This window comes from Musca domestica, unplaced genomic scaffold (genome assembly GCF_030504385.1).
Source record: "Musca domestica strain aabys unplaced genomic scaffold, Musca_domestica.polishedcontigs.V.1.1 11, whole genome shotgun sequence".
Taxonomy (NCBI): Eukaryota; Metazoa; Arthropoda; class Insecta; order Diptera; family Muscidae; genus Musca; species Musca domestica.
Genome location: NW_026712133.1, coordinates 1,125,418 through 1,149,231, shown reverse-complemented (window position 1 = coordinate 1,149,231; position 23,814 = coordinate 1,125,418). Strand labels below are relative to the sequence as shown.

The 23,814-nt window shown below is 34.8% G+C and overlaps 1 protein-coding gene across 4 annotated transcripts in view; it reads right to left on the bottom strand.

Moving 5' to 3' along the window:
* LOC105262412 (putative transcription factor egl-18) overlaps positions 1 to 23,814 on the bottom strand; it is a 489,034-nt gene that overhangs the window by 331,439 nt on the left and 133,781 nt on the right. For 3 of the 4 annotated variants that reach the window (XM_059129745.1, XM_059129735.1, XM_059129731.1), the window contains exon 2: positions 20,061 to 20,204. In XM_059129745.1, coding sequence (XP_058985728.1) covers positions 20,061 to 20,204 — 144 coding nt within the window. Of the gene's footprint in view, positions 1 to 17,351; positions 17,479 to 20,060; positions 20,205 to 23,814 lie in introns of those variants that run through there. The other variant, XM_059129748.1, reaches the window with a different exon arrangement.

Here is a 23,814-nt window from a genome sequence, read left to right as displayed (position 1 = left end):
TTGTACTCGACGCTTTTTGGGATAAGATTTATGAACTTTGTTTATACCAAGGTAAATTTTATACTCAATGGTAAGGAACGACTCCTAGATTTAATTTTCTCATCTTCCCTAAATATTTCGCTTTGTAGAAGTCCTCCATTTGTAATTCCTGAGGATACATATCATCCAACGCTCCTTTTAAACCTTGAATTAAGGAACACTCTGTCCAATATCACTGTTATTAAAACTTTATCTAGTAGGCGAAATTTCGCGAAGGCCAATATACCCCTACTACGCTCTCTCTTATCAGGTTCTATGTGGTGCATCAATGGCGACATTGATTCACGTGTTTCTAAATTTTATGAACAGCTCAATTTAGCTCTAGCTAGCTCCGTACCAATGGCAAAACCATTAGTTGACCAAGACCCTGCTTAGTTTACTCCTACACTAAGACGTCTACGTAATATTAAAAATAGACTTTTCAAAAATTTCAAAAAATCTAACACTGCCGTAAATTATTCAAAATATTCCATGGCAAGAAATAGATATAATTCGGAAAACTCCAAATGTTATTCTCAGCATTTAGCCCAAATGCGGCAGAATTTTTTAAACAATCCTAAGAATTTCTTTAAATTTGTAAACTCCAAAAGGAAAGCTCAGAAATTTCCCTCCAGCATGAAACTTGGTAGTAAAGAGTCTTCAGACAATCTTGAAATTGCAAATTTATTTGCTGACTTTTTTCAGTCATCCTATACCAAGGGCACATCTAGAGGCCCTTGCGAAATTCATACCACTTCATTGAATCACCTTCCCTGCATTATCTTAACCGAAGACGAAGTCTTAAATGGTTTAAAGACATTACGCTCCTCATTTTTTTAAAATCTTGTGCTAGAGAATTATACTTACCATTGACTAAGATATTTAATTACTCTTTGAAAATAGGTTATTTTCCAAGCTTCTGGAGATCGAGTTTTGTTATTCCACTTCATAAATCAGGCAATAGACGTTTCATAGATAACTATAGATGTATTGCTAAGTTAAGTGCCATTCCTAAACTTTTCGAACTCTTAGTCTCACGTCGGATGTCACCTTTTCAGCATGGTTTTATGAAAGGCAGATCTACTACTTCTAATCTTTTAGAATTTGTGTGCCATGTTCACAACGGATTTATAAATAAACAACAAACTAACGCTATTTATACAGACTTCAGTAAAGCCTTTGATACCGTAGTCCATAAGCTTTTGCTATATAAACTCGATACTATGGGTTTTCCAACAGCTCTGTTAGGCTGGATTTCATCATACTTGGAGGGTCGTACCCAAAAAGTCATTTTCAAAAAATATTGTTGTTTCTTCTGGCGTACCTCAGGGTAGTCATTTGGGCCCTTTACTTTTTGTTTTGTATCTTAATAATCTCCCGGATCACATTCGATTCTCTAAAATACTAATGTATGCTGATGATGTGAAGCTTTACATGCATATAAATTCCCTTGACGATTCGACTTTCTTACAGTACGATTTACATTCCCTTGTGAACTGGTGCAGTGCCAACGGTATGTCCCTTAATCTTAAGAAATGCAAAAAATTTTCCTTGTCACGATCTCAGCCAATACATTCTAACTACTTTATTGGTTCATACAATTAGAAATGTTGATTCCTTTACTGACCTCGGTGTTATTCTAGATCCAAAACTACGTTTTCATTTACATATTGACTCATGTGTTAATAAAGCCAAGTCTTTACTAGGTTTCATAAAACGCTGGTCTAAAGAGTTAGAATACGGATTTATTCTGTGGAGTCCTTTTTATAAATGCTACTCAGATAAAACCGAATCAGTTCAAGTTCAATTCCTGATTTTTGATCTACGGGGCCTTAACTGGAACCCGACAGAATTACTTCCACCTTATGAAAATCGTTTACTGTTGATTGATCTCCCAACACTTGAAAGGAGGCGGTTTATGCTAAGAGCGTTATTTATTACCAAATTAACACGCGGTTTGATTGATTCTCATTTTTTTAACTGGGAAAGTTACTTATAATATTCCTTCTCGTAGAACTCGTCATTTCGAACCTTTAAAGTTATCTCTCGCAAGAACTAATTTCGCAATCAGTAACCCATTGAGATCCTTATGTGTAATTTACAATAGTCTATGTAATAGTATTTGTTTAAGTAATTCGTTGAACTCTATTAAAAGATCTATTCTCCACATGTGATTGTATATGTTCACTTACCTATTTTTTTTATTTTAAAAGCTCATTTTTGCGGCACCTGATCTACATCTCCCTTTGCGGAACCAGTAGACCCAGCCTAGTTGTCAGAATCTTTAAGTTCATTTTAACGGCACCTAGTCTACAATTCCCTCTGCGGAAACAATGGACACCAGCCTTTGAACAGTAGTCTTTGTTTAACACATTTTTTCACTGTTATTTGTTTATATTTGTTATAAATGTTATATGTTTTGCTCTAATTCCTTCTATAGTGTATTTTTACCTATTACTTTGCCGGCTGATGTACTAGACTGTAGCTGGCACCACTAACTCACAACTAACCCACCATTCCCGGTCTTTGGTGTGTACGCGCTCCCTACGTATGGGGAGGTCGCCCCCTTCGGTCAGCAGGGGTGGGAGTGAGAGGCGTGGGAACGAACGAAAAAAAAAATAAAAAAAAATAAAAGGGGTCCCAACATCAACAAAAAGAAAAACAACAAAGTTCATCAACAGAACTTCAACAACAGTACAGTATGATTCGTGGTCATACAACAATAATGTGAAATGCTACAATTGTGGCGGCAGAGGCCATTACGCATCACTTTGCCGAAGAGCAGACAAAAAGGGAAACGAGAATGTGTACACAAGTTTACGACGATTGACAACAACAATCTCAATAAGAATGTCTGGTGTTTTGATAGCGGTGCCTCCTCACATTTGTGCTCTAACCGTAATTTGTTTACGACGTTTGAGGAAAACCAAGAATAAATCTCCCTGGCTGGTAATAAAACAATTCCAGCAAAGGGTAAGGGGAGAATTCTAATAAATGAGGGTGAAGTTGTGCTCAACGATGTGTTATTTGTGCCTGACCTACAATGCAATTTTATTTCGGCAGGCAAAGAAGCAGTAGAACACGACGTAATGTTTGGAGAAAAATGCGCAAGAATCATGAACAAGGGGAAAACGGAGTTGACTGTGGAGAGAAGGGGAAATTGGTTTTGTACAACGAGCCTAATAAGAATTTGTTTCTGACGAAAACAAAAACAAATGTAATAAAGCCTCGTTACGATTTTCAAAAAGGGGAGAGCCCACAGAATCGAGAAGAAGATCGATAGAATAATTGGAATGCGTTTCGACATATGAAAACAATAACAAGTTGCCGGTGCCAGAAAGTTGAGAACCTACAAAACAGATCACACAATAAAGCGAAAGTGTTTCGCATAACAAATAGAATCCCCGTTAGGACAACTTTTGTCGAGCCCTTGTGAGGAAAACCTTATGAAGGAGAAGCAAAGTAATATATAAATGTCTAAGATAAGTAGAATACTTTGTGTATTTTTATTTTTGTAATGTGTTTACAAATGACATGAAATAAAAAAGAGGTATTTGTTTTTGGTTGCTGTATGTGAGTATGTATGTTGAGGAGGAGTGTTGTAATTATTGCATGTCCACGTTACGCTCTTACAACACACAACACACCTTACGAATAATTATGCGAAGATCACTTAGTGTGATCCAAACCCTGACTTGTAACTATATTTGTTCTTAGCTTGTGTAGTGTGTAAGTAGAATAAGTTTCACTCTGATTAAAGAAACCACCGAGAGCAGAAGTGGGTTTTATTAACACAACGGCAGGAACAGGACAATTAATTATAATTATTATTACAAATATTACTATTATTATTATTGATTATATTTTTATTATTATTATTATTATTATTATATTATTATTATTATTATTATTATTATTATTATTATTATTATTATATTATTATTATTATTATTATTATTATTACTATTATATTATATATTATTATTATTATTATTATATATTATTATTATTATTATAATTATTATTAGTATATTATTATTATTATTATTATTATTATTATTTTATTATTATTATTATATTATATTATTATTATTATTATTATTATTATTATTATTATTATTATATTATTATTATTATTATTATTATTATTATTATTTATTATTATTATATTATTATTATATTATTATATTATTATTATTATTATTATTATTATTATTATTATTATTATATTATTATTATTATTATTATATTATTATATTATTATTATTATTATTATTATTATTATTATTATTATTATTATTATTACTATTATTATTATTATTATTATTATTATTATTATTATTATTATTATATTATTATTATTATTATTATTATATATATTATTATTATTATTATTATTATTATTATTATTATTATTATTATTATTATTATTATTATTATTATTATTATTATTGTTAGAGATCTCTATTCTTGAAAGGAAACTTAAAGACTAAATTTACAAAACAAATCAAACATTTCACAAGGTTTGATACCACCACCATCATCTCGCCTTTTGGACAATACTTCAATAGAATTTCGCCCCTCCGAACAACTTCTCTCACATGGTGATATTTAATATCGATATGCTTTGTGCGGTTATGGTATACTGGATTCAGCGCTAGTTTTATTGCCCCCTGATTGTCCACATTGAGTACTACTGACTTATCGTTGGCTAAAGCAATTTCCGATAACAGTCGACGAATATATATTGCTTCTTTTGTTGCGTTCGACATTGCCATATATTCTGCCTCTGTTGTACTTAAGGCAACCGACTGTTATTTCTTAGACTCCCACGATACCAAACATTGGCCAATATAGAATAAATAGCCGGTATATGATTTTCTGTCGATGGTACTTCCACCCCAATCAGCATCGGTAAAACCAGTCACATTTAAATTAGAGCGTTTATATACCAAACATAAATCTTGTGTTGACTTCAGGTATTTTAGTACATGTTTGGCGGCATTCAAATGTTCGATGTGAGGATCAGTATTAAATTGTGACAATTTTGAAATCGTGTGCATTATATCTGGTCTCGTTGTTACGGATAAATACATTAATGCACCTATAATGGATTGATACTCCTCCTTCTTCACTCGTTTGCAATCACCGGAACAAGTTTCTAAAAATCCTGGATTGAGTGGCACTGATGCTGTTTTACATTCTGCCATTCCATATTGATCTTTTATTGACTTTATGTAGGTCTTTTGGTATATATTAATCGTTCCCAATTCTCCATCTCTAGTGACCTTCATTCCCAAAAAGTGGCTTAGTATGGCTTTATCTGTCACTTCAAATTCCTCAGATAACTCTTTTTTAAACTCTTCTATATTATCTTTGACTTTACACGCAATTACCAAGTCATCTACATAAACTGCTACTAACATGTTCTTACCATTGACATCTTTCTTATATAGACATGGTTCGTTGTCGCAAACATCAAAACCCATTTGCCGAAGTACTCCATCAAGCCGCTCGTTCCAATTTCTTCCTGATTGTTTCAGCCCATAAATAGCTTTATTTAGCCTCAACACCTTATCTGGTTGATTTTTGTCTACAAAGCCTTCTGGTTGAACCATATAAATTTCGTCATCAAGCTTACTATTGAGGTATGCAGTACTAATGTCAACTTGGTGCACATACATTTCTTCTTACACCGCAACAGCTAACAATGTACGAACCATTGCATATCGTACAACCGGGGAGAAGGTCTCCTTGTAGTCAACGCCAAACTTTTGACTGCAGCCCTTCGCTACTAATCGCGCCTTGTACCTTTCAATGTTGCCGTCTTGGTCTCTTTTCAACGCAAATACCCATTTATTTCTAATCGGTCTCCGACCTTCAGGAACATGAACCAAGCTCCATGTCCCATTTTTCTTTAAAGCATTTATTTCGTTTCTCATAGCTGTTTTCCAATTTCCAGCCTCAGCACAAGATGTTGCCTCATCTACATTTTCTGGAACTTTGCTGTCAATAATTGTATACAATTGATTTTTTATCTTTTTCGGCCTGCCAGGTTGTCTGTTTCTCACTATTCGAGGCCTTCCCACTCCATACTTTGGCCGTTGAATTTTATTGTGGCTGCTTGCTTCTTCTTGATCGCTGCTTGTTTCTTCGTGGTCGCTACTTGATTGTTCATGCTCATTGCTTTCTTCACCAGCTGTATCGAACTCATCAATTTCATCAGCATTTTCAGCCTGCACATCTTCATTTACATTATTGTTGTCAACCAAGCCATTTATTTGTTGTTTATCTCTCGAAGTCAACACATACTCACGCACATCAATACATGTAGACGCCTGCTCGTTCTTGTCGGCACAAAAACCACCACCAAGTTGGGTCTCAATAAAAATGACGTCACGACGTTCGACAACATTGTGTGCATGCTTGTCATATAAGCGGTATGCTTTAGACACATTAGAGTAGCCAACCATGATGTATTCTTCTCCACGAGCATCAAAATTTTTCTTTTGCTTTTTATTTAGAGCAACGGCTATACAACCAAATGTGCGTAAATGATTGACGTTGGGTTTTCGTCCATACCAAACCTCGTATGGCGTTATATTTCCAAGTATGCTTGTCGGGCTTCTGTTACGCAGGTAAACAGCTGTGTTAATAGCCTCTACCCAAAGAGACTTTGGCGTACCAGCGTGTAACATCATTGTCCACGCCATTTCAACTAATGTTCTGTTGGCACGTTCTGCCACACCGTTCTGCTGGGGAGTGTACGGTACCGTCAACTGACGCATGATGCCACACTCATTCAAGAATGCATCAAATTCAAAATTAACGTATTCTTTGCCGTTGTCGCTGCGAAGTGTTTTTAGCTTTTTGCCAGTCTGTCGCTCTACTTGCGATTTAAACATCTTGAATTTCTCCAGAACTTCCGACTAATTCTTGAGAAAGTATACAAAAATTCGGCGCGACTTGTCATCTATAAATGTTAGAAAATACCTTGACCCACCAACAGATTCAACATTTATTGGCCCGCACACATCACTGTGCACCAACTCTAGAATTTCTGCTGCCTTTGTCGAATTTTCTTTTGGGAAGGGTAGGGTGTGTGCTTTGCTTATCATGCATGTTTTACGTTTTTGTTTTCTCTTTCGAGACGAGCTTAACGATCTGAAATTTGCAGTGAAAAGGAAAGCCAGATAGACACTATCACACACTCACCACTATGCGACGCGTTTCGCCGTTGGTTAAGCGGCATTTCCCCTTAAATTTAGCTTTTTCTTTCTTGTGATGCGTATCGATAGCACAATGCATGTTGAGCGTTGTTGTCTTTTTCATTTTTTCTGCGTTCGCCTTCTTCTAAGAGTTTCTGCTTCAGCACATTTAATGATGGTAAACTGTCCCTCGTTTCCATAACAATCACGAAGTTTTCGAAATTTTGTGGCAGACTGGAAAGCAATATTATGCTTAGCAACTCTTCTTGCATTTCTATTCCAATCTCCGACAATTTATCAGCAATTTCTGTGAACTTGTTGATGTGCTGCGTCATGTCATCTGCTTCCATTGATAGGTTAAGGAGTTGCTTATATAGTGTCACTTTACGGTTTGGTCCTCTTGGCTTATAAACATCTTCCAATGCCATCCAAGCTTGACGTGATGTCGTGCTGTTTTTTTATATAGTTTAACTGCGATGCCTTAACACTCAGACAAATCGTAGCCAGAGCCTTCTCATCTTCCACCTGGAAATTTGCTTTCTCTTTGGCTTCTATAAATGATTCCACCTTTGTTGATCCGTTGACAATATGCCATTGCCCACTATGTATCAATACACTATTCATTTAGATCGCCCACGAATCATAATTACTGCCATCAAGTTTATCAATCTGATACAGAGAAGAGCTCATCTTTTCTTTATTTTTATTGTAATCAAAAAACACTTTAAAACGCTGGGCTCATAACCTGTTTGAGATCTTTATTCTTGAAAGGAAACTTAAAGACTAAATTTACAAAACAAATCAAACATTTCACAAGGGTTGATAAATGTTACTTCAAACTTATTTCAAACACATACATGTTGTATGGCGGATAATCAACTTCAACAATTATTATTATTATTATTATTATTATTATTATTATTATTATTATTATTATTATTATTATTATTATTATTATTATTATTATTATTATTATTATTATTATTATTATTATTATTATTATTATTATTATTATTATTATTATTATTATTAGTATTATTATTATTATTATTATTATTATTATTATTATTATTATTATTATTATTATTATTATTATTATTATTATTATTATTATTATTATTATTATTAATTAGTATTATTATTATTATTATTATTATTATTATTATTATTATTATTATTATTATTATTATTATATTATTATTATTATTATTATTATTATTATTATTATTATTATTATTATTATTATTATTATTATTATTATTATTATTATATTATTATTATTATTATTATTATTATTATTATTATTATTATTATTATTATTATTATTATTATTATATTATTATTATTATTATTATTATTATTATTATTATTATTATTATTATTATTAGTTATTATTATTATTATTATTATTATTATTATTATTATTATTATTATTATTATATTATTATTATTATTATTATTATTATTATTATTATTATTATTATTATTATTATTATATTATTATTATTATTATTATTATTATTATTATTATTATTATTATTATATTATTATTATTATTATTATTATTATTATTATTATTATTATTATTATTATTATTATTATTATTATTATTATTATTATTATTATTATTATTATTATTATTATTATTATTATTATTATTATTATTATTATTATATTATTATTATTATTATTATTATTATTATTATTATTATATATTATTATTATTATTATATTATTATTATTATTATTATTATTATTATTATATTATTATTATTATTATTATTATATTATTATTATTATTATTATTATTATTATTATTATTATTATTATTATTATTATATTATTATTATTATTATTATTATTATTATTATTATATTATTATTATTATTATTATATTATTATATTATTATTATTATAATTATTGTCATTATTATTATTATTATAATTATTATTATTATAATTATTGTCATTATTATTATTATTAATATTATTAATATTACGGGGTAAGGCTGGGAATACCTAGGTTTCGGGAAGAGCCACCAATCCTCATCAGTTCCCTCGTTTTTTGTCTGGGATATACTCCCCAGAAGCTCTTTTAAAAAATAACTTCTAATACAAAAAACTTTTTTTACCCAACCGATGAGATCGTAAGCTCAATAGAAGAGGAACCAAGGAATTAAATAAAACTAAAATTATTTTAGAAAAACTTCTAAATCTTGAGTTTACGATCAATTGGTCATAAAAGTCACTTTTAAAAGATTTTTCAATAGAATTTTAATTATATGTAATTCTTTTGTTCATCTTCTATTAAGCTTGCAATCTCTTCACTTGGGTAAAAAAAAATGTTTTCTTGTTGTCATAGGAGTTATTTTAAAATAACTTTTGGAAGAATATCCCAGACAAAAGGCAAGGGAACTTATGAGGATTGGTGGCTCTTTCCGAAACCTAAGTATTCCCAGCCTTATCCCCTGGTAAATATACCATCGTTCTCCACTAATAAACAAACGTTGTTTTTATAAAACTAAAACAATAATAGGATTAAGCCTAACTATTTTGCAATAACATAATAATAATAATAATAGTAATAATAATTATTGCGACCACTAAAGTTTGTGTCACGGCAGTCCTGTCGCAGCGGTCACGTATTCTCGGATAACAGAGGAAACGCGTGTTACAGGTGGACTTGTGGTTGTGTTGGTCCGCTGTTCATTTATGAAAGTTGAATTGTTAGTTGTGGTAATAACATCATACGTCTGCGTACCCGAAAGACGTGTTATGTGCAGCTGTTTTCGACCTGTTATATAGACATTTGTTAATGTCAAAATCGTAAGTGAAAGGAAAACATCCTTGCTTTTGGCAACTCTGGGTGTTCAGATTCCTTTTCAAAGATTTTCCTCACATACACCTTGACACTACCGCTCACCTATTTATATATGTATACGTTCTGCTTGTATGTTTGAAATATGTCGTCTGTGCTTTCATGGACTTCTCCTTTTCCTTTTTTCAATTACTTACAATTTAACTATTGTTACAAGCGGTAAGAACTCTTCCATTTATAAGAGTTACTTTTAAAATTGTTTCTGGGGGGAATATCCCAGAAAAAAGACAAGGCAACTTATGAGGTTTAGTGGCTCTTTCCGAAACCTAGGAATTCCCTGCCTTATCCCCTGGTAAACATTACCATCGTTCTCCACCAATAAACCAACGTTGTTTTTATAAAAACAACAATAAGGGGATTAAGCCTAACCATTTTGCAACAACAAAATGCTATGGTTTCCCGAACAAACAAGCCAACATTCTTCTATTAATAGACAAGGCACGGTCGACGAAGGGGTTTTTGTTGTAACAAACAAAACCAACTTACATAGTTATGCTACTTCGTTCATGTTAAACAAAAGCATAACGAGTGGAAAATGATGAAAATGTTTATAATTGCGGGTATAAGATTTAGAAGATTTTCTTAAAGAATTTTAGTTTTATTTAATTCTTTGGTTCCTCTCCTATTGACCTTACGATCTCGTCATTTGGGTAAAAAAAAGTTTTTTTTTGTCATATGAGTTATTTTTAAAAAAGCTTCTTGGGAGTATATTCCAGACAAAAAAGACGGGAACTGATGAGTATTGGTGGCTCTTTCCGAAAACTAGGTATTCCCTGCCTTACCCCATGGTAAATATTGCCATTGTTCTCCACTAATAAACAAACGTTGTTTTTATTTTATTAAGCCTGACCATTTTGCAACAACTAAACCCAATACTAGTAAAATACATTAGACAACTTAAGGCAAACTGAATACCCACTCCATATCCGAAATGAAACCGACAACTTAACATCTAAACAAAATCCAATGCTATGCTGCATAGCTCTTAACCTTCAATCTACACTCCTAAAACAAAACCAATATGGCTATAAACATAAAACAAAAGCCAATTTTAGAATTTTACTCTGCTTCTATAGGGACGATTTTAAGGTTTACGCTGGAGCAAATCTTAATCTGAACCAAATGCTAAAAATCGTTAAAAACTAAATCTCATTTGGAATTGACAAATTTAAATCCTAAAACCTATGGTAAATACAACCAAGGAGGAACCTTCAATGCACCGCAGGAGAAATAATAAATCAGCTGCTATAAATATCTGTGTATCCTTTATATACATACAGCACAACTATAGACCATACTGTTCATAAAATAAAGATCGATCAAGAATTCTCAAATGAAATCCTATCAATAATACAAAAATGGAAATCAAAACCACTACAAGGAAAACACCCCAACCATATTTGCCATGTACACTTTGATACTGATAATACAACCTACTTACTCAAGAAAAATGATATATATATGCCGATACAGAAGGTTTTATAATGGCAATATAAGATAGGGCAACACGAACAAATAATTACAAAAAATGAAAAAAATATATAATATTATGCACATCAACACTATCTCGGACGACAAATGCCGAAGGTATGCCCAAATGAGAGATACCAAATAGATCAGTTATGATAATAATAAACAATAAAGCCCTCACAGCGGTGCCACAAGACAAAAATCAAAATAGCTACCATTATCACATTACCTGAAAAATACCTAAGGAAATATATATCCTACCAATTGTAATAAGCTCCTTAGGGACTACACCAAACCACGAAATCAATAGAGAAGTTAAAGCTAAACAGTAAAATCCTTACTGAAATGCCGAAAGCTGATTAAAGCAAAATAGTTAGGCTTAACCCCATTGCTGTTGTTTTTATAAAAACAACGGTGGTTTATTAGTGGAGAACGATGGTAATGTTTGCCAGGGGGTAAGGCAGGGAATACCTAGAGTTCGGAAAGCGCCACCAATCGTAATCAGTTAGCTTGCTTTTTGTTCAGGATATTCTCCCCAGAACAACAGTCCCACGGCAGTGGGTTCTTCGACACCGGATTGACTCGAAACAACAACACTACAGTTTCAGCCCAGTGTATACATGTTCGTGTTTGTTTATTTTTCTGTATTGGGAGCAGCACATCCCGGAATGCTTGCTTCGGATTCTTTTGGTCCGTGCCGGGCTTGAGGAAACCACGGGCCATGGTTCTGTACGGTTTGCCAAAATACCATTCACCATAGATCAGTATCGGCTTAACCCGGTTGCGAGACTATAGCGATGGGGCCTATATTGCATCGTGTTATACCTCTTCGTCAACTTCCGAGTCGTCGTCGGAGTATGGAACTCCCCCGCAGTCTCCAGAACAGCAACCTTTACCGCAGCCCCTAACGCCATATGCTGCTGTTCCAATTCCGGACAGTGCATCATTCTTGAAATTCAATTGCAACGGACCCAGAGGTAAAATTGATGAGATAGTGGAATTTATGAATCGGAGGAATATTAAGATCGCAGCGGTGCAGGAAACCAAGCTCAATGAAAATTGTAGCTTACAACGTTGCAATGGTTACAACGTATTGAGGAAAGATCGCACCAGAGGGGAGGTGGGGGATTAGTGTTTCTGTTACACCATTCTGTTCAATACAGGCCTATCTCGCTTGAGCTAGTCTCTAGCTCCCATACATGGAGTGTATGGGGGTAGCAGTCAAGTGTGGAGCTGCTGAAGTAGAAGTGCCTAATGTGTATATCCTCCCGGTTAATAGGTGTGAACCGCGTTACTTGCCTAATATAAGCCCATTTTTGGAAGGCAATAACCGCCTGCTACTAGGGGATTTTAATGCCCACCATGAGTTGTGGCCCCCACCTAGTTGTGTCCCAGGTAATGACCAGAGGGGATCAGCGTTGGCAGAGCAGATTGACTGCTCCACATTTTGCACGGTAAACGAGGATGGCTTTACCCGAATAAGAGGAGAGTGTCACAGTTCGTCAGATTTAACCATTGTGTCACTGGGTCTGATAAATGACATGACTTGGCAATCCGTCATTTCTCTTAGTTCAGACCATTTCCCGATAATCGTCTCCATCAGCAGATCCGCGACATCATCAATGCTGCAGCCGCTTGCTATATATCTGCTGGTCGAATACCCGAAGTAAGAACAAATTTCCCAGCAGAGGCAGCGGGACTAGCGAACGAGCGTGATGACCTCCGGCGTACCAACCCTACTGCTCCCAGAGTCAGTGAACTGACAGTGGAAGTCAACAGGTTGGTACAGGAGCATAAGCGGAAAAAGTAGCAAGACCATCTGAAGTGTTGCAACATTGGAACCGATTTGGGTATGCCGTGGGTAACGGTAAACTCACTCCCGAACCCTTGGAAAAATAATTAAAGGACAGCAGTCATATTTAACGACGTAACGGTGACTGATCCGAAGAGGTGCGTTGCCCATTTTAACCAGTAATTTGTCGAGCACCCCGAGAGTGATAAGGCGAGGCGAAGAGTACTACGTCGTATAAGATCTCATCCCGCCGAGGATGTACCTCCACAGTTTATGATGGGTGCTGTTGCGAATAACATCCGAAACGCTAAGTCATCTAAAGCGTATGGCCCGGACGGAATATCAATGGTAATGTTGAAGCAACTGGATACACCGGGAGTCGAGTATCTGACCAAAGCCCTTAATTTGTCGTTAGCCACCCACATAGTTCCCGAAGCCTGGAAAATGGGCAGTGTGATTCCGCTACTGAAGCCTGGCAAGGATGCCAGAAAAGGCGAATCAGGCCAATTTCGCTTTTGTCGCCAGTAGCAAAAACTCTCAAGGCTTTACTCCTCCCCAGTATCAGAGGAAGCTATTCAGTTGCTAACCATCAACACTGTTTCCGTCCACTACATAGCACCGCAACAGCATTGCACGCCATATCCACACATATCAGTCGAGGATTCAACCAGAACAGACCGTGCATAGAGCAGTAGTGGTGGCTCTTGATCTATCAAAGGCCTTTGATACGGTCAAAAATGCCATGCTGTTCGAGGACGTTGAGAATACTACCCCCCGGCCAAGTTTGAAACGTTGGATAGTCAACTATATGTGTGGACGCCAGTCGTACGTGGAATTCCGGAACAAGAAGTGCCTGTAGGGTGAAACAGGGAGTTCCGCAAGGAGGGGCGATACCTTCGGAACTGTTTAACCTCTATCTCTCGGGAATACCGCGGCCTCCAGACGACAACGAGATCGTAACTTATGCGGATGAGTGTATGATCATGGCGTCGGGTCCTGTAGCTGATGACATATACCGCCTTCTTCCATGCGAGGAATATGAAAATATCCGCCACTTAATTGACGGCCACACTATTTACCACATGGACTGCGGAGATAAGATCACAGCTGAAATCCTTCGGGTCACATTCGATAGCATGTTCAAGTTTTCCGCGCAAGCCACAACTATAAAATGAAAAGTAGGAACAAGAAACAAGGGGCTAGCCGGCAGCACTTGGGATGCAGATGAGGAAACCTTGCTGACCTCTTATAAAGTGAAAGGTCGGTCTGTGGTTAGCTATGCGGCTCCAGTGTGGTCGGCGAATAGAGTGCAACGCAGTGGAAAAATATTCAGACCTGCCAGAATGCCACCCTGAGAACTGCAACAGAGTGCCTCCTCATGACTCCTGTGGACCATTTACATGAGGAGACGAAGGCTCTTCCCTTACGTCAGCATAATCGTATGCTTTCGTTGCAGTACCTGTTTGGGTATCATCGTGGGAGTCATCCTAACCACCATATGATGGACAGAACTCCCCCACCCAGGCGTGTCAGGAAGGACCTACATGATCTAGAGAGAGAAGTCCAGCGATATATGAGAGAACCCCGAGATCATGAAGCCTATCAAGCATTCATACTGATGTAGTCGCAGAGGTAGTTAATAATTACAGTAAGAATGCCATCCTCGGGGTCCATCCATTGCAGCTGAAGAACGTCGTCGCACAATACGCTGCATCTGTTTAATTGTCCAGCCAAACCTACCCAACTCCGTCAAGAGGATATCTGGCCACAGCCCATAAAAGTAGCAGAATTCCTAAACCTGGACATTGAGGAAGAGCTGGATTAATCAGAACACAAACAACGGAGCATGTTAACACTGCTACAACGACAACAACCGTTGAACAACTCAACGACAATAAGCAATGCTTGCACTGTGTAAGCACTGCTTTTTGTGCAGTCGCTGCTCATTTGCCATCATCACCCTAAACAAAACATAATTTCCGTATATAGTTTAGTGGGTCCTTATGAATACTCCATATTATTATATAAACGAATATCCAAAGCTTTAAGCAGTGTCAAGTCTCGAAATTTTGAATTGTCTTGTTGTTGTACGAGTCTTAAAAAAGCCAATATGAAAATTTGCCAAAAAAAAAAAATACTGATACTAAGTGAAAGCAAACACTTTATAGAGACAATAATATATAATCAAAATAAATAATATTAAAATAAAAAAGAAACCTGTAAAAGCTACTTAAACATATTTCTAGATTTTTTAATATATATTGCAAAGTCGTTGTATTTCACTTAGTATTATTATTGGGGATCTAACGTAAACTTTTTAGATTCTTCTTTATCACACCAATTTTCTGATATAATTTTAGAACTCGTCATGCTTTAATTTCTCAGCCGGCTTGTGGTAAGTCTATAGCCATATTTCTTTAACTTCCAAAATGAAATTTAATATCGTGCTACTACTCATAAAAATATCGTCATTGTATATATAACTTGCTTTTGCAAAATACTCGCGAACATTTATATAACATACAAATATAATTTTAGAACTTTTCATTCTTTAATATCGACCGGCTAGTGGCAAGTCTATAGACAAAATATTCTTTAACTTTAAAATGCGAAATCATGGTAGATGCTGTAGAGTGCATATTAACAAATTTCTTGCCAAATTATCTGGAATGAGGTATAGAAATATCAGAAAAATCCAAGGCAATGGTGGAGATTTTTAAGTGAGTTTCTGTTGGTTATCAAACCATGAAACCTGTGAAAACTTTAATAGATATTTCGTAGACGTCTCATGAAGTTTAAAGGGCAAAATCAACACATTCCTGGTGATGGCTTCAATATATTCAGAACATTAATGCCTTGTCAGCATACATTTAACTTTTGAAGTACTAATTCTGACGAAATATATGATGTAATTTCTAAACAGGAAACGAATAAAAGCAAATGATGCAACGATAAAATGTTCACTAACATGTTAAAAGTATGTCAGGATGTTTTTATACCAAAGATGGAAAAGATATTCAACACAATTATTGCTACATCTGCATATCCAAATATATTACGAATTTATTTTTATTTTATGTGTCCATTGTCTTATTATCGTTATTGGCTAAGATTTTGGAAGAAAAATATTGCATAAACAGTTGACAAAATATAGGGAAGAGCATAATTTACTTATTAAGTTTCAGTTTGGATTCAGAAATGGTAGTGGTACACAAGAAGTCCTTGTAAATGTAGATGAGCCTTCTATGATATATCTAAAGCCTTGACGAAATCCCTCTGATGAAACTTCCTTAATGTGGTGTGGTTGGTAACTCGCAGAAATGAATTAAAAATGATATACGATGATAGTGGAGTGCCTCAAGGCAGCGTCTTAGATCCATTATTGTTTACTATTTATATAATTTACATAAATGTCAAATTTTAAATTTTATGGCAAGTACTGTACGCTGACGATATGACTATTTGATCCATATTCACATGAAATCATTTTGAAAGCTCAAATTGGGCATGATGCGTTAGCAATTTTCGAATATACGAATTAGTGGGCTTGTTTCAAACTCAGAGAAAAGTAAGGTAATTCGGTTCTCTGCCCCAATTTGCGATCAAGATATAAAAGAAAGTGCTTGTCTGGAATACCTTGGAATACATTTTCGGAATAGTTTATCGTGGAACTAACAGGCAGAAGCCTAAAATCAAAAGTAGCTCTGGTAATTTGTTTGCCTTACAAATTCAAAAAATAATTCGACCAGAAAAAGTAATTATTATTATTCATTGCACTCATTAATAGCCTTTATAACTACTTGTCAGAGTTTTTAAGTTGATTTATAATATTCCACAAAGTTGTTCCACCTCATTGCTATCCACTATAAAAGTATATCCAACATAGTTTTACCAATATATGGTGTTAATGCTTGAACATAGCGTTGAAAACCTATCTCTAACCTTACACTGATTGTAATTGGCATGAATGTCGTCCACCACTTACACATTGTGATAATTGTTTAACCATTTTTAACTCTCCCTTCTCTTTTTGATGTCGATCGGCTAAACCGATGTTTTTTGCCATTCTCGTAGACAATGTAGTTAGAGAAAACCATCAGTGAGAACAAGTCCTGAAAGGAAAGTAGAAAGAAGAAAATAATTTGATTTTCTTGTACTTGAAAAAAAAATAAAAATTAAAACCTGAATTGTTGTTGTAATTAAAACCAATCTTCAACTGTCCCCGGGTCATTAAAATCCGTAGTCAATCCCGAAGTTTTTAAATATGGAATTTAGAGGAAGACTTAATATAGTCATACGAGACTGTAAACTGTCTGACTCAAGGACATGAAGCAGTTGTTCAAAATGTAAGACGAAACATCATTTGTTTTTATATAAAGAAATATACAGTCAAAATATATGTAACGGGGGCGATAAATCCCAAAAACTTGCTCAAGTGTCTTTTTTGATTGAAAATGGGTCCACCTCTTTCTTGAACGGAAGTACTTTTGGTACATCTGTCTCAAAAAGGAAAAGTCCTGCCACAGCAAGACGTTTTCAAAAATGGAGCGTCATATAAGATTCGTGCATTAATAGACCCTCGGGTGATATATTTGTCTCCGCTAGAATTTAGAAAATGCTGAAGTTACCAATAGTTCTGTATCAGCGGATATCAAGAAACGGGTTTTGGTTAGATATTAGCGGGAGCATCTACGGATGTAGCCAAACAAATTCGGTGAGAGTTTCGCATTGTACAAGGATTTTGGGAAATTGAAGATATTCCTAAAATCCCCATTTTATAGGAAGAGGATGAAGAATGTGAGGAAATCTTCCGCTCTTTCACAAAAAGGAGCTGATGGGAAATATACCTTGGATTTACTTCTTTTAACATGATTTATATACATCCTTTAAAACTAAATCAAGTCGTTTTATCGCCCTTTCTCAGTTTTTGTACAATGAGTTATCGCTATGGCGAATGTCCGAAGCGAAAGCAGAATATTACAAAGTAATTTTATAATATATAACCTTGGGAACATGGAAACATTTGAAGGTTGTACTAACAACTCAAATTGTTTTTACTTGCCCCACCACGATATTTTCAAAACTGATAGTTCAACGAAACGAAAATGGACATCGAACTCAAAACCCCTTTTGAGAGACAAGAGACAAGTTCTTTCAATCATTGCGAATATATTTATTACAAAAGCATGAATAACCTTCTGGGACAGTGATACCGGATACAACACTCGAGTCCAAACCAATTACAATTCACCTTCCACGGTTTACCTTGGAAGAAGACACATGTTTTCCGTTTTTTGCATGACGTCGGAGCAAATTTTGCTAATCATGGTGGAATACAATTATTGAACATTTAAAAATGAAAGGATAGCCCCAAATGTGTTGGGGAATATTAGCTAAATTTCAACTTTAGTTCTCTGATCTTAATAAATTAGTTCTATAAAAATTCTTCTCAGACAATGGCACTAACTTCGCTGGTGCATCCCGGGAGATAGAACGAGAGTTTAAGTAGGCATTAGATAAATTTCGTGATAAGTCCCGACCTATATTTACCTATCAAAAACACTCGTGTAAACTTAACCAAGCTGGAGCTCCACATATGGGCGGACTTTGGGAAGCTGCGGTAAAAAGTTTTAGGCGAAGAATTTTTTACATTGCTAACAAGAACATTTAAGGAACCTCTACCATCATTACAAGTGGAATTTTCCGCAACGTGATATTCAACCGCACGATTTACTAGTCCTTCGGGACAGGAACATTTACCTCCCACAGCATGAAAACTAAGTCGCATTGTCCAAGTTTACGCGGGAATTCACGGTCATTGGTGTCAAAACGGAATGCAGTATCGTAGTTAAGCTGTACCTTATATCGGTGAGGACATCTCATTGTGAGGTGAAGAGAGGTGTCTGGTACGCCATTATTACTTTGAGCTTCCAAGAGACCGATATACGCGAGATTAGCCATGCGGCCACTTTTTCTGGGGAATCTGCGACGGCACCGTTAGACAGGCTCTGTTTCTTCTAAACAGGAGAATCGCATCGCAGAGCTTGCACCCAACCCGGGATTTTTGTCCCAACTGACAGGAGATATCCCTCAGGTGCTTCTGTCCTCACTCCTCTTTGTCCAGTTTGCCCAAGCCATCGATTTTTTTTGTTTCGACCTTCAGTGCGTTTAGCCCATTGTTACGCTGGGTCGACAATTTTTGCTTCTTAACATAAAATGTTTATACAATATGTCACATATTACATACACACTTTAAAATATTCTAATTTCTCAAATGGTTTATAACGATTTTTTTACATTATTCAATTTTGGGACATTGTAAGCTAAAATATAATGCGAAAAAATTCCAATTTATATAAATTAGACACTTAAATACACCTGAAATAACACTGCTTAATTTTCGTCACAAAATACATTACACAAATCACATTTTTCACTTATGTGTTCTTTGGAAAAACGGTACTTTACCTTCAGTTAAGCTTTGTATCGTTCTCTTTCATTTTTAATTTTTCCTTTGATCCAGTTGAAAGGGAATTTTTAACCATATTTGAAAAAGGACCAAAAAACTCCTCGCTCCAGTCAAACGTATCTAATACGTTCCCAATTATCTTTACAAAAAACGCCGGAGGTATATCAAATATTTTGCGAGAATGTGTTTTACATTGCTGAATTTCAATTCACGTGGTAGACTTACCTTATTAGACGACTTGCAGTAGGTCAAGAAATTGCGTAAAACAGAATTTGCTTCCTGAGCCATCATTTTGAATTTCCATAGTGTTTGTAAGTTTGACCTACAGTTGCAACATACCAAATTAGGTAACTGGTCGCTAGGAGATACCTATAAAAAATAAAATTTTACGGTTAAAAATAGATTAATTATAATAAGTGGTGTGATGATTTAAGTTGGATTTCGATAGTGCGTATGTTAAATAAATAGAGCAAGCCAAGTGTGTTTTTATACTCTCTACCATATTATTGAGGGTATATTAACTTCGTCATTCCGTTTGAAACTCCTCGAAATACTCATGTCAGACCAAACAAAGTATATATATTCTTGATCAGGGTAAAATTCTAATTCGATATAGCTTTTTTGCATCTGTCTGTCTGTCTGTTGTAATCACGCTATCTTTCGAACGAATTGAGATAGAAGGCACCCTTGTTTATTTTCCCAAGTTAAGTTCATAAACGTTTTCATATAGCCCCCATATAACGTCACCTCCGGATATTCGATATTTTGATGATTTTAGCGACATTATTCACCGGTACTGTTTCAAATTTGGTATTTGGAGTTTGTAATGGATACTACGGCCTGTGATAGAAAATTGTCTCTGCAGGTCTACGTCTTCATATAGCCCCCATATAACGGTACCTCCCGATATTCGGTATTTTGATTATTTTAGCTACATTATTCAACGTTTATTTCAAGTTTCAATTTTGAATATGGTAATGGCTTATGACAAACAAAGCCTATGTTGGTTCACATCGTAGAGACCCCAATATAACGGCTATATTCGGTATTTTTAAGATTTTAACAGAATTTTTAACGGATTTTATTTTTTTTTTTTTAAATTTCCAAATTCCTTCTAAATGGTGGAGGGTATTTAAAGTTCGGCCCGGCCGAATTTACTGCATTTTAACTTGTTCTTATTCATTTTAGCAAAACATTTTTTCCAAAGTTTTTGTGTGATGAAAATAATTTCCAAACGTCTAGATTTTACAACCCAATTCGAAATCAGGTATAGTTAAGTAGATACGTGAAATTTTTGGAGAGCGAATTCAGTAGCAAGATGTAGATGATTTACAGGAGATATGATTCAGTGGGGAGAATAGATACGGATAACGGAGATGCTGAAGAAATCCTGCCAAACTCCGAAGTTGAAGCAGTGATTCACAAGAAGATGATTCTGAGCACTACTCTGAAGAAACAGACTGCTTACCATTTGTTGGTTTTCAAAAGATGATATCTGGAGATTCAAGCCAGACTCAAAGGATATTCTTACCTTTTCACTGGTTGTCAGATATTAATACATACGATTGTTACAAAGCTTTGCATTTCAGCGTGATTTAGATATTGACCAAATGGACGTAGCGACTGCTTTCTTTCAAAGTGTGTTTTTCAAAAGCTAAACGAAGAAGAAATTACCTACGTGACAATATACGTAGATGATATCTTGATATATACAAATAATGAAAAATCGAAACTTTTTATTAAGAAAAGCATCTCAACAACTTTCAAGATGAAGGATGTAGATAAAGCTCATTATATCTTGGGAATGAGACTAACTTGAGATCGTTACAATGGTAAACTATGGTTGGATCAGGAACTCTACATTCGTAATACATTACAGAAGTTCAACATGAATAACTGCAACACCGTTTCGACACCAGAAATTGTCAAAACAGATGTGTTGATGTAAAGGAAACGAGAAAAGTTCTGTACCAAAAAGCCATTGGAAACTTACTTATGCAGCACAAGTCAGTCGTCCAGATATTTCGTATGCAGTTAGTGTTTTGTCCATATACAACAATAACCCAGGAAAATATATTGGGATGCTGTCAAATAAATTAAGAGATATCTCAAAGGCACTATTGGATTTAAGCTTCAATTTGAAAAATCTAATAAAGAATATGTGGATGGTTTTTCTGGCGCTGATTGGGCTGGTGATATCGGGGCATAGACAATTGAAGGTATAGACTAAAAAGTTGTAATGTTTACACCTCCCGTCACTCAGGGCTACTAAAGTCACTCGACTTCGAAAGCAATTTATTAATTTTTCTGCTCTTGAAGTTGTATATTTTTATATTTCACGATGTAATTGGATAATGTAAATCTAAACAATGTTACTACCTTGTTTTCTGTTGATAAATAATAAATCATACAAATATTCAATATTTTGGATTTTGAGAGAATTGAGTGAATATATTTAAGCTTTCCCACAGCATAGGCGTCATGGAATGTTGAAGAGTGATATGAATTCCCATACACTTTGCTATGTTATATATTGTAACATCAATATACCGTTATATTCTATGTTATCATTTAAATACAAAATTACTTTTTACATTCGTTGAAACCTTAAATACAGTAATAATTTCGGCAAACATAACAGATCCTCATACTCTGCTCGCGAAGACTTACATCCTTAGATAAGCTACGCCGCCGCAAAGAATCTGTAGGCTGCAATATTGGTTGCAAGGAATACTTATGATGGGGCTCTATTTGCCGATGTTGGCGACTTCTGACATAATTGCTAACTGGTTTTCTTCTTGTGGCATTGTGAAAAAGGCCAAAAGTATATTGTCTTTTTGTTGGCACTTCTACTCGTCTCATTTGTACATGCCTGATGGTCAACCTACTTCTATCATTCGGGCGCTGTCATTGTCAAAAAAAAACTGCTTGCAAAAACCTTTGCACATGCTGCTGGTCTAATCTTCTGAATCCCATTGACTGAATCTAATGAATCAAAGCGACCCCTCAAACATTTCATGAAATGCTCCATCGTTGGAGCTCTTTGGAATCCACAATTGACAGCTCACTAAACACATGAACAGATTTCTCCATCATCTTTATTAAGATGTGGATTAAGAGTCCCAAAGTCTTAATTCGCATTAGTCAACTCAAGGTTCCGTATGAGTTTCTCCGCTCAACCAGTGACGTTGGTCTTGAGATACCACATATTTTGCACTATCGGGAAGACCTGCTTGTTGATCATTTTCCCAGAAATGTCAGCAAACGATTCGAATAATCCCCACCAAATTGAGGGAATGTAATTTTTGACAGATTCACTTGATTTGCCATGTTCCTGCCAGATCTTTGTTGAGACGATGTACGATAGACCTGTGTTAGCGTCGATATTTTGCTGTATATGTCTTCCACCTGTGACTACAATTTCTCAGTTGCAGCCACTGTCGCCTGCCTCAACTCGGCAATAGCTGGTTGCTGTTGCTCTATTATCGTAGGTGGGTCCAAGCTAAATGTATGTCTGTGTTACGCTGGTAACATTCCTCACAAATTCTAAATGTTGAGTGCTCCATATGATTCTGGTTCTTTATTTACGATGCAGGAACTTTTTTCCTTCTTCAGATGATTTCTGGCTCTTGATTTTTGCTGTTAATTACGTGGAACTAGTTCTCTTTCTTTCACAGAAATAAGTGTTTCAAATTCGTTACCACAAATTCCTTATCACTGGTTATATTTTAAAAAATTAGATGTATACAACACTTGAAATGTGTAATCTTGATAGACTTAAAATTTCTTTTTGTTTTTGCTTGGTATTTATGTATTAAAACTAGCATAAAATGTAAAGTAAGCAATAAATTACCTCAACCAATAACCTATGGAATTGTGAAACCAATCTAGCTGTTTCTTTATTTAGGTTATTGGCCAGTTTAAAATACACAATAAATATTATTAAGGTCAGTTATATGCTGTTATAGAAAGAAGCTAT